Source organism: Oncorhynchus clarkii, chromosome 15 (assembly GCF_045791955.1).
Source record: "Oncorhynchus clarkii lewisi isolate Uvic-CL-2024 chromosome 15, UVic_Ocla_1.0, whole genome shotgun sequence".
Taxonomy (NCBI): domain Eukaryota; kingdom Metazoa; phylum Chordata; class Actinopteri; order Salmoniformes; family Salmonidae; genus Oncorhynchus; species Oncorhynchus clarkii.
The window spans coordinates 12,397,657-12,411,619 of NC_092161.1; the positions used below are offsets into that span (position 1 = coordinate 12,397,657).

General features: G+C 45.4%; 1 protein-coding gene across 1 annotated transcript in view; it reads left to right on the forward strand.

Annotated features, from left to right (window-relative positions):
* The window catches only part of LOC139366914 (catenin delta-2-like), a 573,021-nt gene that overhangs the window by 256,448 nt on the left and 302,610 nt on the right, over positions 1-13,963 (forward strand). Inside the window, exons 7-10 of the mRNA XM_071104665.1 lie at positions 3,542-3,662; positions 4,633-4,849; positions 5,338-5,443; positions 6,619-6,739. Of these exons, the coding sequence (XP_070960766.1) occupies positions 3,542-3,662; positions 4,633-4,849; positions 5,338-5,443; positions 6,619-6,739 (565 nt within the window). The remainder of the gene's footprint in view (positions 1-3,541; positions 3,663-4,632; positions 4,850-5,337; positions 5,444-6,618; positions 6,740-13,963) is intronic.

The window sequence follows — 13,963 nt, forward strand, 5'->3', positions numbered from 1 at the left end:
GAGCCTTGTCCCGAAGCCACTCATGCGTTGTCTTGGCTGTGTGCTTAGGGTCGTTCTCCTGTTGGAAGGTGAACCTTCGCCCCTCGATCCTGACTAGTCTCCCTGTCCCTGCAGCCAAAAAACATCCCCACAGCATGATGCTGCCACCACCATGCTTCACTGTAGGAATAGTGCCTGGTTTCCTCTAGAAGTGGCGCTTGACATTCAGGCCAAAGAGTTTGATCTTGGTTTCATCAGACCGGAGAATCCAGTTTCTCAGGGTTTGTGAGTTTTTAGGTGCCTTTTGTCAAACTCCAAGCGGGCTGTTGTGACTTTTACTGAGGAGTGGCTTCCGTCTGGCAACTCTACCATAAAGTCCTGATTGGCGGAGTGTTGCAGAGATGGTTGTCCTTCTGGAAGGTTCTCCCATCTCCACAGAGGAACTCTGGAGCTCTGTCAGAGTGACCATTATGTTCTTTCTCACCTCCCTGACCAAGGCCCTTCTCACACGATTGCTCAGTTTGGCTGAGTGGCCAGCTCTAGGAAGAGTCTTGGTGGTTCCAAACTTCTTCCATTTAAGAATGATGGAGGCCACTGTGTTTTTGGGGACCTTCCCCAGATCTGTGCCTCAACACAATCCTGTCTCGGAGCTCTACGGACAATTCCTTGAACCTCATGGCTTGGTTTTTGCTCAGACATGCACTGTCAACTGTGGGACCTTATATAGACAGGTGTGTCCCTTTCCAAGTCAATCTCATAGCAAAGGGTCTGAATACTTATGCCAATTAGGTATTTTAAATTTTATATTTACAGAATTGTCTAAACCAGTTTTCGCTTCGTCATTATTGTGTATTTTGTGTAGATTGATGAGGATTTTCTTTTATCCATTTTTGAATAAGGCTCTAACAAAATGTGGGAAATGTAAGAGTGGTGGTACATAGAATAAAAATCTGGCTAGGGTACCAGACATTGCAAGTTCAAACCACATGTGCAAATTGTACATTTCTGAAGTGTGAACAATATGATCGTGTTTGTACGATTAAATGCTATTCAAATGAACTATTAATTAAATTAAAATACTGTGTGTCTCTAGATTACTTTCAAATGTGAATTGCCGTTAAATCTGAATAGAAACATAAAGAGGATGTATTCCAATCTGCTTTCTTGTGCTTTATGAAGCTACAAATTTAGAATGTTATTTACTTAATATTAAGTCAAACTTAAATATAACTTTTTCTTAAAGTTCCTGAAATGTTCTGTGGACCTACAAGACAAGGTAAAAATGTATATTGCAAGTTCACAGAACGTCTGTCCTCGGTTGCAACATTCACTACCAAGTTCCAAACAGACTCTGGAAACAATGTCAGCACATTAACTGTTTGTTGGGAGCTTCCTAAAAAAGTGTTTCGATGTCCGAGCAGCCGCACACAAGCCTAAGATCACTATGCGCAATGCCAAGCGTTGGCTGGACTGGTGTAAAGCTCGCCGCCATTGGATTCTGGGGCAATGGAAACGCGTTCTCTGGAGAAATTAATCACGCTTCACCGTCTGGCAGTCGGACGGACAAATCTGGGTTTGGCGGATGCCAGGAGAATGCTACCTGCCCCAATGCATAGTGCCAACTGCTAAGTTTGGTGGAGGAGGAATATTGGTCCTGGGCTGTTTTTCATGGTTTGGGCTAGGCCCCTTAGTTCCAGTGAAGGGAAGTGTTTACGCTACAGCATACAATGACTTTCTAGACAATTCTGTACAACAGATTTTTTGTGGCAACAGTTTGGGGAAGGTCCTTTCCTGTTTCAGCATGACAACGCCCCTGTGCAAGGTAAAGGGAAATCCATGCAAAAATCGTTTGTCGAGATCGGTGTGGAAGAACTGGCAGAGCCCTGACCTCAACCCCATCGAACACCTTTGGGATGAATTGGAACACTGACTGCGAGCCAGGCCTAATCGGCCAACATCCGTGCCCAACCTCACTAAGTCCCTATAGCAATGTTCCAATATCTAGCGGAAAGCCTTCCCAGAAGAGTGGAGGCTGTTACAGCAGCACTGTAGTGTGTTTGATTGTCAGCACATCTGGACAGTTTTAGTGTTTTGGGAACCTATCTCTTGTAATATCCACACAATGTTCCCACAACCTAGAGAAACGTTCTGGGAACCTTTAAAGAACAGACAAAATGTGTTTTGGGAACGTTCTTGTAACATCAGTTGAATGGTTTTTTGCATCATGAAGAAACATTGTAGAATTATTCGAACAACTGTGTTATGGGAACATTTTGTTTTTTTACGTCCACAGAATGTTCCCACAACCTCATGAAACCATTTGGGAACCTTTAAAGAACATGTTAAATGTGTTCTAGGAACGTTCTTGCAACATAAGGCAAATGTTTTATACAAACATTCCATAATCATCATTATGACTGGGCAGTTTTTGTGTTACGAGAACGTTTGCCGCGACCTAACGAATGTTCTGGGAACATTCACAGAACCAATTTTGGTTCGCTGGGTTTTCTGCTGAAGTAATGACTGCGGGTTTTAAAACGGCTTCATCCATTACTTCAGTGTCTGATGAATCAGTTATCATGGCCTTGTGTTAATGAGAGACACTGTAACCAAAGAGACATTGTAATCAGCAGACACGCGTTTGGCTTATTATAGAGGGAGAAATACAGCCTGGAGCCAGGAGCTTTCTCAGGATGGAGTGTGCGTGTGTGTGTGTTTGTATCTGCACATTGTTAAATCGTGTGTTCACTGCCAGCGAGCCTCAGCATGGGGCGTGTGACTGTGTGTAGTTCACCTTTAGAGAAATATGCATGGTGACTGTCAGTAGCATGAGGTGAAGGAGCTGAGCTAGGTAGAAACATATGCTGTGCTACTGTCTCTGAGGATCTAGAGGAATACATTAGATAACCCTGCACTGAGTTGGGATAGAGGCAGCTTCCTCACTGTGGCTTGGTGCAAAATGAATGACTTGATAGTGGACTTCAACTGGACAGGATATCAATCTGTTGCCATAAAAATACTGTTAGAGGTTATAGCTTCTATAAATCTGTCTGTTACCATATAGAGGCTGTTAGAGGTTATAGCTTCTATAAATCTATCCGTTACCATATAAACACCTACAGAAGTGGAAGAAGTGTTAGGTGTAATTGTAATATCCTGTCGTCGTCACCCCCCTCCCTCCCCCCCTCTCTCCTCTCCTCTTTCCCGTCTCCCCCCTCCCCCCTCCCTCCCTCCCCCCTCTCGCCTCTCCTCTTTCCCGTCTCCCCCCTCCCCCCTCCCTCCCCCTCTCTCTCCTCTCCTCTTTCCCCCCTCCCCCCACCCCCCCTCCCTCCCCCTCTCCTCTTTCCCGTCTCCCCCCACCCCCCTCCCTCCCCCTCTACTCTTTTCCGTCTCCCCCCTCCCCCCTCCCCCCCCCCCTCCCTCCACACTCTCTCCTCTCCTCTTTCCCGTCTCCCCCCTCCCCCCCCCCTCCCCCTCTCTCCTCTCCTCTTTCCCGTCTCCCCCCTCCCCCCCTACCTCCCTCCCTCTCTCCTCTCCTCTTTCCCGTCTCCCCCCACCCTAGGTGACGTCTAGTCGTGCCGCTCAGCAGAGGCAGCAGGCAGGGGGAGGTAGTGGAGGAGACTCCTTCTCTCAGAGCCATGGCAGTGCCTTCCACCTGCCAGATGCACAGCAGATCACTACCGGTATATATCTATCTATATTATATACCTACAATGTGTACATAATATTGTACTGACCCGAATTTAAAGAGAGATCATGTCATTCAAGAGACAAGGAACTACACACGACATCCAATCCTTTTAGCTTTTATTATAACTTATTGTATTCCTATAGAGTACATACCATTATACATAAAGCTAATGTATTGTGTTATTATACAGTACATACATTATACATAAAGAGAACTGAGACAGAGATAATGCCATAAAAGATGCAAGGAACTGAACATGGCATCCAGTCCCTTCAGCTTCATTGAGAAATTGCCCTTAGACACAGATCTAGAAGCAGTTTACCTTCCCCAAGTCCTAACGTTAACCATTAGAGAGGGAACATGCTAATCTTAACTATTAGAGAGGGAACATGCTAATCTTAACCATTAGAGAGGGAACATGCTAATCTTAACCATTAGAGAGGGAACATGCTAACGTTATCCATTAGAGAGGGAACATGCTAATCTTTACCATTAGAGAGGGAACATACTAACGTTAACATTAGAGAGGGAACATGCTAATTTTAACCATTAGAGAGGGAACATGCTAATCTTAACAATTAGAGAGGGAACATGCTAATCTTTACCATTAGAGAGGGAATATGCTAATCTTTACCATTAGAGAGGGAACATGCTAACGTTAACATTAGAGAGGGAACATGCTAATATTTACCATTAGAGAGGGAACATGCTAATCTTAACCATTAGAGAGGGAACATGCTAATCTTTACCATTAGAGAGGGAACATGCTAACGTTAACATTAGAGAGGGAACATGCTAATATTTACCATTAGAGAGGGAACATGCTAATCTTAACCATTAGAGAGGGAACATGCTAATCTTAACCATTAGAGAGGGAACATGCTAATCTTAACCATTAGAGAGGGAACATGCCTAACAGAGTTGTGCAGCCCTGTTTTAACCCCTGTTCCGTCTGATTCCAGGTCACTACTACCCGAGTTCCACCCTGCCCACCCAGCGTGTGAGTTCCCCTCTAACCGGAGGAGGAGGTGGAGGGTCTGGTTCTCCCAGCAAGCTCCAGCGCCTGGGTCCAGCCTCAGACACACCTGGCTATGCTACCACACAGCGCCTACCTTCTTCCTCCTCATCATCCTCACCCAACAAACAGTCCCCCGCCAACCGACTCGCCAAGCCTTACAGGTAGTGCCATGTCATTGGTTGGGTTGGAATGGGAGTGAATGTCATTGGTTGGTTTGGAAGGGGATTGAATGTCATTAATTGGTTTGGACGGGGATTGAATGTCATTAATTGGTTTGGAAGGGGATTGAATGTCATTAATTGGTTTGGACGGGGATTGAATGTCATTGGTTGGTTTGGACGGGGATTGAATGTCATTAATTGGTTTGGACGGGGATTGAATGTCATTAATTGGTTTGGACGGGGATTGAATGTCATTGGTTGGTTTGGACGGGGATTGAATGTCATTGGTTGGTTTGGACGGGGATTGAATGTCATTGGTTGGTTTGGACGGGGATTGAATGTCATTGGTTGGTTTGGACGGGGATTGAATTGGTTAGTTTGGAAGAAGAAGAAAGTTATAATCTTACTGCATTGTTATTCATTTCTCTGGATTTGAAAATTTATCAAATAAAATAAAAATGGTTTACAATAACTTGTTATGGTTACAGCACCTCTGTTTCCGTGACGACAACAGGAGGCACCGGGTCTCCTCCGAACGCCATAGCATCCGTTGCCGGAGGAGGGGCTTGTGCGTCATCATCCCCCCTGCACCAGGTGTATATTGATACAAACAGTGCCTTCAGAAAGTCTTCATCATTTCAGAATTATTATTTTTTATTTTACCTTTATTTAACTAGGCAAGTCACTTAAGAACAAATTCTTATTTTCAATGACGACCTAGGAACAGTGGGTTAACTGCCTGTTCAGGGGCAGAACGAGAGATCGGGGATTTGAGCTTGCAACCTTCCGGTTACTAGTCCAACGCTCTAACCACTAGGCTACCCTGCCGCCCCAATTTGACCAGTAGTGTAGGTGAATTTCACTCACCTACACTACCAGTCAAAGGTTTTGGGTCACTTTGAAATGTCCTTGTTTTTGAAAGAAAAGCTCATTTTTTGTCCATTAGAATAACATATAATTGATCAGAAATATAGTGTAGACATTGTTAATGTTGTAAATGACTATTGTAGCTGGAAACATCTGATTTTAGTGTAATATTTCTATAGGCATACAGAGACCCATTATCAGCATTCATCACTCCTGTGTTCCAAAAGCACGTTGTGTTAGCTAATCCAAGTTTGTCATTTTAAAAGGCTAATTGATCATTAGAAAACCCTTTTGCAAGTATTTTAGCACAGCTGAAAAGTGTTGTTCTGAAATTGGCCTTCTTTAGACTAGTTGAGTATCTGGAGCATCAGCATTTGTCTTCGATTACAGGCTCAAAATGGCCAGAATCAAAGAACATTCTTCTGAAGCTCATCAGTATATTATTGTTCTGAGAAATGGCTATTCCATGCAAGAAATTGCCAAGAAACTGAAGATCTCGTACAATGCTGTGTACTACTCCCTTCACAGAACAGCACAAACTGGCTCTAATCATAATAGAACGAGCACTGGGAGGCCCCAAGTTCATTAGAGTGTCTAGTTTGAGACACAAACACCTCATAAGTCCTCAACTGTCAGCTTCATTAAATAGTACCCGCAAAATACCAGTCTCAACGTCAACAGTGAATACGCTACTCCGGGATGCTGGTAGGCCAGTGATGTGATCAAATGTTTTAATTGTATTAATGTTAGGCTGTATCACAACAAAGTGTGGAACAAGTCAAGTGGTGTGAACACTTTCTGAAGGCATTACAGACGTGGATATTCATGGCAAAGATAGAAGTTCACATTATTCTTAAGTGACATTAGATAATCGTGGATGTTGTACACATGTGATTCCCTAGATGAGTTCGGGCATAGGGAGCTACGCTACTCTGTCTCCTAGGAGACTGGCTGCCCACCACGCCTCCGACCAGTACAAGATATCACACGAGCTCTATGCTACTGCTACACTCCAGAGGCCCGGTAAGACTACCCTCACACACACACACACTCACACACACTCACACACACACTCACACACACACACACACACACACACACACACACACACACACACACACACACACACACACACTCACACACACTCACACACACTCACACACACACACTCACACACACTCACACACACTCACACACACACACACACACACTCACACACACTCACACACACACACTCACACACACTCACACACACACACACACACACACACACACACACACACTCACACACACACACACACACACACACACACACACACACACACACACACACACACTCACACACACTCACACACACACACACACACACACACACACACACACACTCACACACACTCACACACACACACTCACACACACACACACACACACTCACACACACTCACACACACTCACACAGACCCACACACACTCAGACACACACACACACACACACACACACACACACACACACTCACACACACACACACTCAAAAACACTCTCACGCGCACGACACATCCCTCAAGGTGAATCCCTATATGAATGCAATGCAAGCACTGAATCGTTCCCTCTCTGCTGTTATTTGCTCTTCCGTATTGAGGTAATTGGGTCCTTGGTCTATAGCTTGTCTTTAACATGTTATGTGGTCTGACTGTTGACCTCAGTGTGAGGGAGTTGTTGACGAGGTGCATGGGGAGTGAGTAGCTCTGGTTTGTTCAGACAAAACTGTGGTTAGAAGCCAGACAACAAAGTTTAAGTTAAGCCTCTAACATCGATAGATCAAAATATCCTCAAGTAGCTGCGAGAGATTGAGACACCTAGCTGGGAGAGAGTGAGCTGTCTAGCTGGGAGAGAGTGATCTGTCTAGCTGGAAGAGAGGGAGCTGTCTAGCTGGGAGAGAGTGATCTGTCTAGCTGGAAGAGAGTGATCTGTCTAGCTGGGAGAGAGTGATCTGTCTAGCTGGGAGAGAGTGATCTGTCTAGCTGGGAGAGAGTGATCTGTCTAGCTGGGAGAGAGTGATCTGTCTAGCTGGGAGAGAGTGATCTGTCTAGCTGGGAGAGAGTGATCTGTCTAGCTGGGAGTGAGTGATCTGTCTAGCTGGGAGAGAGTGATCTGTCTAGCTGGGAGTGAGTGATCTGTCTAGCTGGAAGAGAGTGATCTGTCTAGCTGGGAGAGAGTGATCTGTCTAGCTGGAAGAGAGTGAGGTGTCTTGCTGGGAGAGAGTGATCTGTCTAGCTGGGAGAGAGTGAGCTGTCTAGCTGGGAGAGAATGTGCTGTCTAGCTGGGAGAGAGTGAGCTGTCTAGCTGGGAGAGAGTGAGCTGTCTAGCTGGGAGAGAGTGAGCTGTCTAGCTGGGAGAGAGTGATCTGTCTAGCTGGGAGAGAGTGAGCTGTCTAGCTGGGAGAGAGTGAGCTGTCTAGCTGGGAGAGAGTGAGCGTTCAGTTATGTACAACAGCGATCCAATCATTTAAACAGTCATGGCTACAAGAACCCTACAAGCCATGGCTTCCCTCAGCAGAAAAGACAAGGAACAACTAGGAGATGCAAACGAGAGCAATGAACAGCTAAATGATATCCAGGTAATCGTAGCTAAAATGCTCTCAGTTTTCACCAAAGCAAACAAACTGTTACAATCTGTGATGAAAAAAGTAGATTTGCTAAAAAAGTTAAGTAGTCTATTATGTTAGACGTGCACCAACAAAGCGTGCGCATGAGCGAACCTTTTGGAAACAAAGCTGCAAACTTTTGTAACATGAATTAGTAGACAAGCAAGAAAATAGAATGAGATAAAACCACACTAGAATATTGTCCTTACCAGAAGACAAGGACAAAGGGGACCTTTCCAGCTACGTGGTCAAACTGATATCAGAGGAACTTGAAGTGGGTATATCACCAGAGGATCTGGAACGGTGCCATAGGATTGGGGTAAAACAGAAGAACGCTAAACACCTTTACCTGGGAATCTTCAAGATGTGGAACTATCAGACCAAAGTCAACATTCTGAAGGCACAGGGGGGGAAGGGAGATCAACATCCAAGGCCAGTGCAATGGATTCAGCCAGGACCTGTCTGATAGGCAGCGGGAGCCCCTTACTCTGAGAACAGGAAGAAGTAGGAAAAGGTGATAACCACATAAGGCCACATACAGGATGCCAGCTCATCGTAAACTGAGACAATATTCTTCCCCCTCCCCCCAATAAAATCTATACGCTACTTTCCCCAAGTAATTATTCTTCTATATGAAGTAACAATAGAAGTAACACTGATGCCAATGGGCCAAGTGGACATTGGAAAGACAGCATATATAACTGCTCTATGGATGTGTTGTGTGTAGGGCAGTTGTGGTGACCATATTACCACCACACCAGACTAGGGCTGTCATGGTGACCATATTACCACCACACCAGACTAGGGCTGTCATGGTGACCGTATTACCACCACACCAGACTAGGGCTGTTACTGTGACCATATTACCACCACACCAGACTAGGGCTGTCATGGTGACTATATTACCACCACACCAGACTAGGGCTGTTACTGTGACCATATTACCACCACACCAGACTAGGGCTGTTACTGTGACCATATTACCACCACACCAGACTAGGGCTGTCATGGTGACCGTATTACCACCACACCAGACCAGGGCTGTTACTGTGACCATATTACCACCACACCAGACTAGGGCTGTTACTGTGACCATATTACCACCACACCAGACTAGGGCTGTTACTGTGACCATATTACCACCACACCAGACTAGGGCTGTCATGGTGACCATATTACCACCACACCAGACTAGGGCTGTTACTGTGACCGTATTACCACCACACCAGACTAGGGCTGTCATGGTGACCGTATTACCACCACACCAGACCAGGGCTGTTACTGTGACCATATTACCACCACACCAGACTAGGGCTGTTACTGTGACCATATTACCACCACACCAGACTAGGGCTGTTACTGTGACCATATTACCACCACACCAGACTAGGGCTGTTACTGTGACTGTATTACCACCACACCAGACTAGGGCTGTCATGGTGACCGTATTACCACCACACCAGACTAGGGCTGTCGTGGTGACCGTATTACCACCACACCAGACTAGGGCTGTCATGGTGACCATATTACCACCACACCAGACTAGGGCTGTTACTGTGACCATATTACCACCACACCGGACTAGGGCTGTCATGCTGACCGTATTACCATATTACCACCACACCAGACTAGGGCTGTTACTGTGACCGTATTACCACCACACCAGACTAGGGCTGTCATGGTGACCGTATTACCACCACACCAGACTAGGGCTGTTACTGTGACCATATTACCACCACACCAGACTAGGGCTGTCACTGTGACCGTATTACCACCACACCAGACTAGGGCAGTTACTGTGACCATATTACCACCACACCAGACTAGGGCTGTTACTGTGACCATATTACCACCACACCAGACTAGGGCTGTTACTGTGACCGTACTACCGCCACACAAGACTAGGGCTGTTATGGTGACCATATTACCACCACACCAGACTAGGGCTGTTACTGTGACCATATTACCACCACACCAGACTAGGGCTGTTACTGTGACCATATTACCACCACACCAGACTAGGGCTGTTACTGTGACCATATTACCACCACACCAGACTAGGGCTGTCATGGTGACCGTATTACCATCACACCAGACTGGGGCTGTCATGGTGACCATATTACCATCACACCAGACTAGGACTGTTACTGTGCCCATATTACCACCACACCAGACTAGGGCTGGTACTGTGACCATATTACCACCACACCAGACTAGGGCTGTCATGGTGACCATATTACCACCACACCAGAAAAGGGCTGTTACTGTGACCATATTTCCACCACACCAGACTAGGGCTGTTACTGTGACCATATTACCACCACACCAGACTAGGGCTGTCATGGTGACCATATTTCCACCACACCAGACTAGGGCTGTTACTCTGACCATATTACCACCACACCAGACTAGGGCTGTCATGGTGACCATATTACCACCACACCAGACTAGGGCTGTTACTGTGACCGTATTACCACCACACCAGACTAGGGCTGTTACTGTGACCATATTACCATCACACCCGACTAGGGCTGTTACAGTGACCATATTACCACCACACCAGACTAGGGCTGTTACTGTGACCATATTACCATCACACCAGACTAGGGTGTCATGGTGACCATATTACCACCACACCAGACTAGGGCTGTTACTGTGACCATATTACCACCACACCAGACTAGGGCTGTTACTGTGACCATATTACCACCACACCAGACTAGGGCTGTCACTGTGACCGTATTACCACCACACCAGACTAGGGCTGTTGTGGTGACCGTATTACCACCACACCAGACTAGGGCTGTTACTGTGACCATATTACCACCACACCAGACTAGGGCTGTTACTGTGACCATATTACCACCACACCAGACTAGGGCTGTTACTGTGACCATATTACCACCACACCAGACTAGGGCAGTTACTGTGACCATATTACCACCACACCAGACTAGGGCTGTTACTGTGACCATATTACCATCACACCAGACTAGGGCTGTCATGGTGACCATATTACCACCACACCAGACTAGGGCTGTTACTGTGACCGTATTACCGTATTACCACCACACCAGACTAGGGCTGTCATGGTGACCATATTACCACCACACCAGACTAGGGCTGTTACCGTGACCGTACTACCGCCACACCAGACTAGGGCTGTTATGGTGACCATATTACCACCACACCAGACTAGGGCTGTTACTGTGACCATATTACCACCACACCAGACTAGGGCTGTTACTGTGACCATATTACCACCACACCAGACTAGGGCTGTTACTGTGACCATATTACCACCACACCAGACTAGGGCTGTTACTGTGACCATATTTCCACCACACCAGACTAGGGCTGTTACTGTGACCATATTACCACCACACCAGACTAGGGCTGTTACTGTGACCATATTACCATCACACCCGACTAGGGCTGTTACAGTGACCATATTACCACCACACCAGACTAGGGCTGTTACTGTGACCATATTACCATCACACCAGACTAGGGCTGTTACTGTGACCATATTACCATCACACCAGACTAGGGCTGTCATGGTGACCATATTACCACCACACCAGACTAGGGCTGTCATGGTGACCAAATTACCACCACACCAGACTAGGGCTGTCATGGTGACCATATTACCACCACACCAGACTAGGGCAGTTATGGTGACCGTATTACCGCCACACAGGCAGTCACGAGTCATGAAGGCAGTCAAATGTAGTCATGGTAACTAGGCTTCTCCAAGCTCTGATGCTGCTGCTGGTCATTAGTAGCCAACCAAACTTGCTAACTGCCTGGTACTCGGCACTCTATTGTCCCTCTAATCACTCAATGTGATATGTGATCAAAAATCAAACCAAACACTTCATGAGAGCCCATGAGCTCATTTTGCACCACATTTCTGTAGTCTATGCCTACTATATTTATTTATCATCTTTCCTAATGTTAAGCACATTGCTTCCCTTTACAACATGAGTATAGCCTACCGGGCTGACATGAATATGAACCCCAGGAAAAGCTACCCCCATTCGCTGTTGAAGTGCATACTGTAGATGACATGTAGTTTGCTCCCCTGTTTTGAGACTGGTCCATTCTAAATAAAAACAAAGGTCACATATATATTATTTATTATATGTAAAGACAATATTAAGTCAATAATATTCTGATCGGTTATAATATTAGCCTATCACTTGTGAATTATATATTATCACTATCATGTCATGATGCCCAGCATAAGAAAAAATATCAGCATCATTTCACAAGTCCTTTTTTTGGGACTTGTTCAAATAATAGTCTCACACCTCATGTAGCCTAGCCCATAGGCCTATATGTTTTAATAAGGTTAGTATCACACCTCATGTAACCTAGCCCATAGGCCTATATGTTTTAATAAGGTTAGTATCACACCTCATGTAGCCTAGCCCATAGGCCTATATGTTTTAATAAGGTTAGTCTCACACCTCATGTAGCCTAGCCCATAGGCCTATATGTTTTAATAAGGTTAGTATCACACCTCATGTAGCCTAGCCCATAGTCCTATATGTTTTAATAAGGTTAGTATCACACCTCATGTAGCCTAGCCCATAGTCCTGTATGTTTTAACAAGGTTAGTATCACACCTCATGTAGCCTAGCCCATAGTCCTACATGTTTTAATAAGGTTAGTATCACACCTCATGTAGCCTAGCCCATAGTCCTATAAGGTTAGTATCACACCTCATGTAGCCTAGCCCATAGTCCTGTAAGGTTAGTATCACACCTCATGTAGCCTAGCCCATAGTCCTATATGTTTTAATAAGGTTAGTATCACACCTCATGTAGCCTAGCCCATAGTCCTGTATGTTTTAACAAGGTTAGTATCACACCTCATGTAGCCTAGCCCATAGTCCTACATGTTTTAATAAGGTTAGTATCACACCTCATGTAGCCTAGCCCATAGTCCTATAAGGTTAGTATCACACCTCATGTAGCCTAGCCCATAGTCCTGTAAGGTTAGTATCACACCTCATGTACCCTAGCCCATAGTCCTGTAAGGTTAGTATCACACCTCATGTAACCTAGCCCATAGTCCTGTAAGGTTAGTATCACACCTCATGTAGCCTAGCCCATAGGCCTATATGTTTTAATAAGGTTAGTATCACACCTCATATAGCCTAGCCCATAGTCCTATATGTTTCAATAAGGTTAGTATCACACCTCATGTAACCTAGCCCATAGTCTTATATGTTTTAATAAGGTTAGTATCACACCTCATGTAACCTAGCCCATAGTCCTATATGTTTCAATAAGGTTAGTATCACACCTCATGTAGCCTAGCCCATAGTCCTGTAAGGTTAGTATCACACCTCATGTACCCTAGCCCATAGTCCTGTAAGGTTAGTATCACACCTCATGTAGCCTAGCCCATAGTCCTATATGTTTCAATAAGGTTTGTATCACACCTCATGTAACCTAGCCCATAGTCCTATATGTTTCAATAAGGTTAGTATCACACCTCATGTAGCCTAGCCCATAGTCCTATATGTTTCAATAAGGTTAGTATCACACCTCATGTAACCTAGCCCATAGTCCTATATGTTTTAATAAGGTTA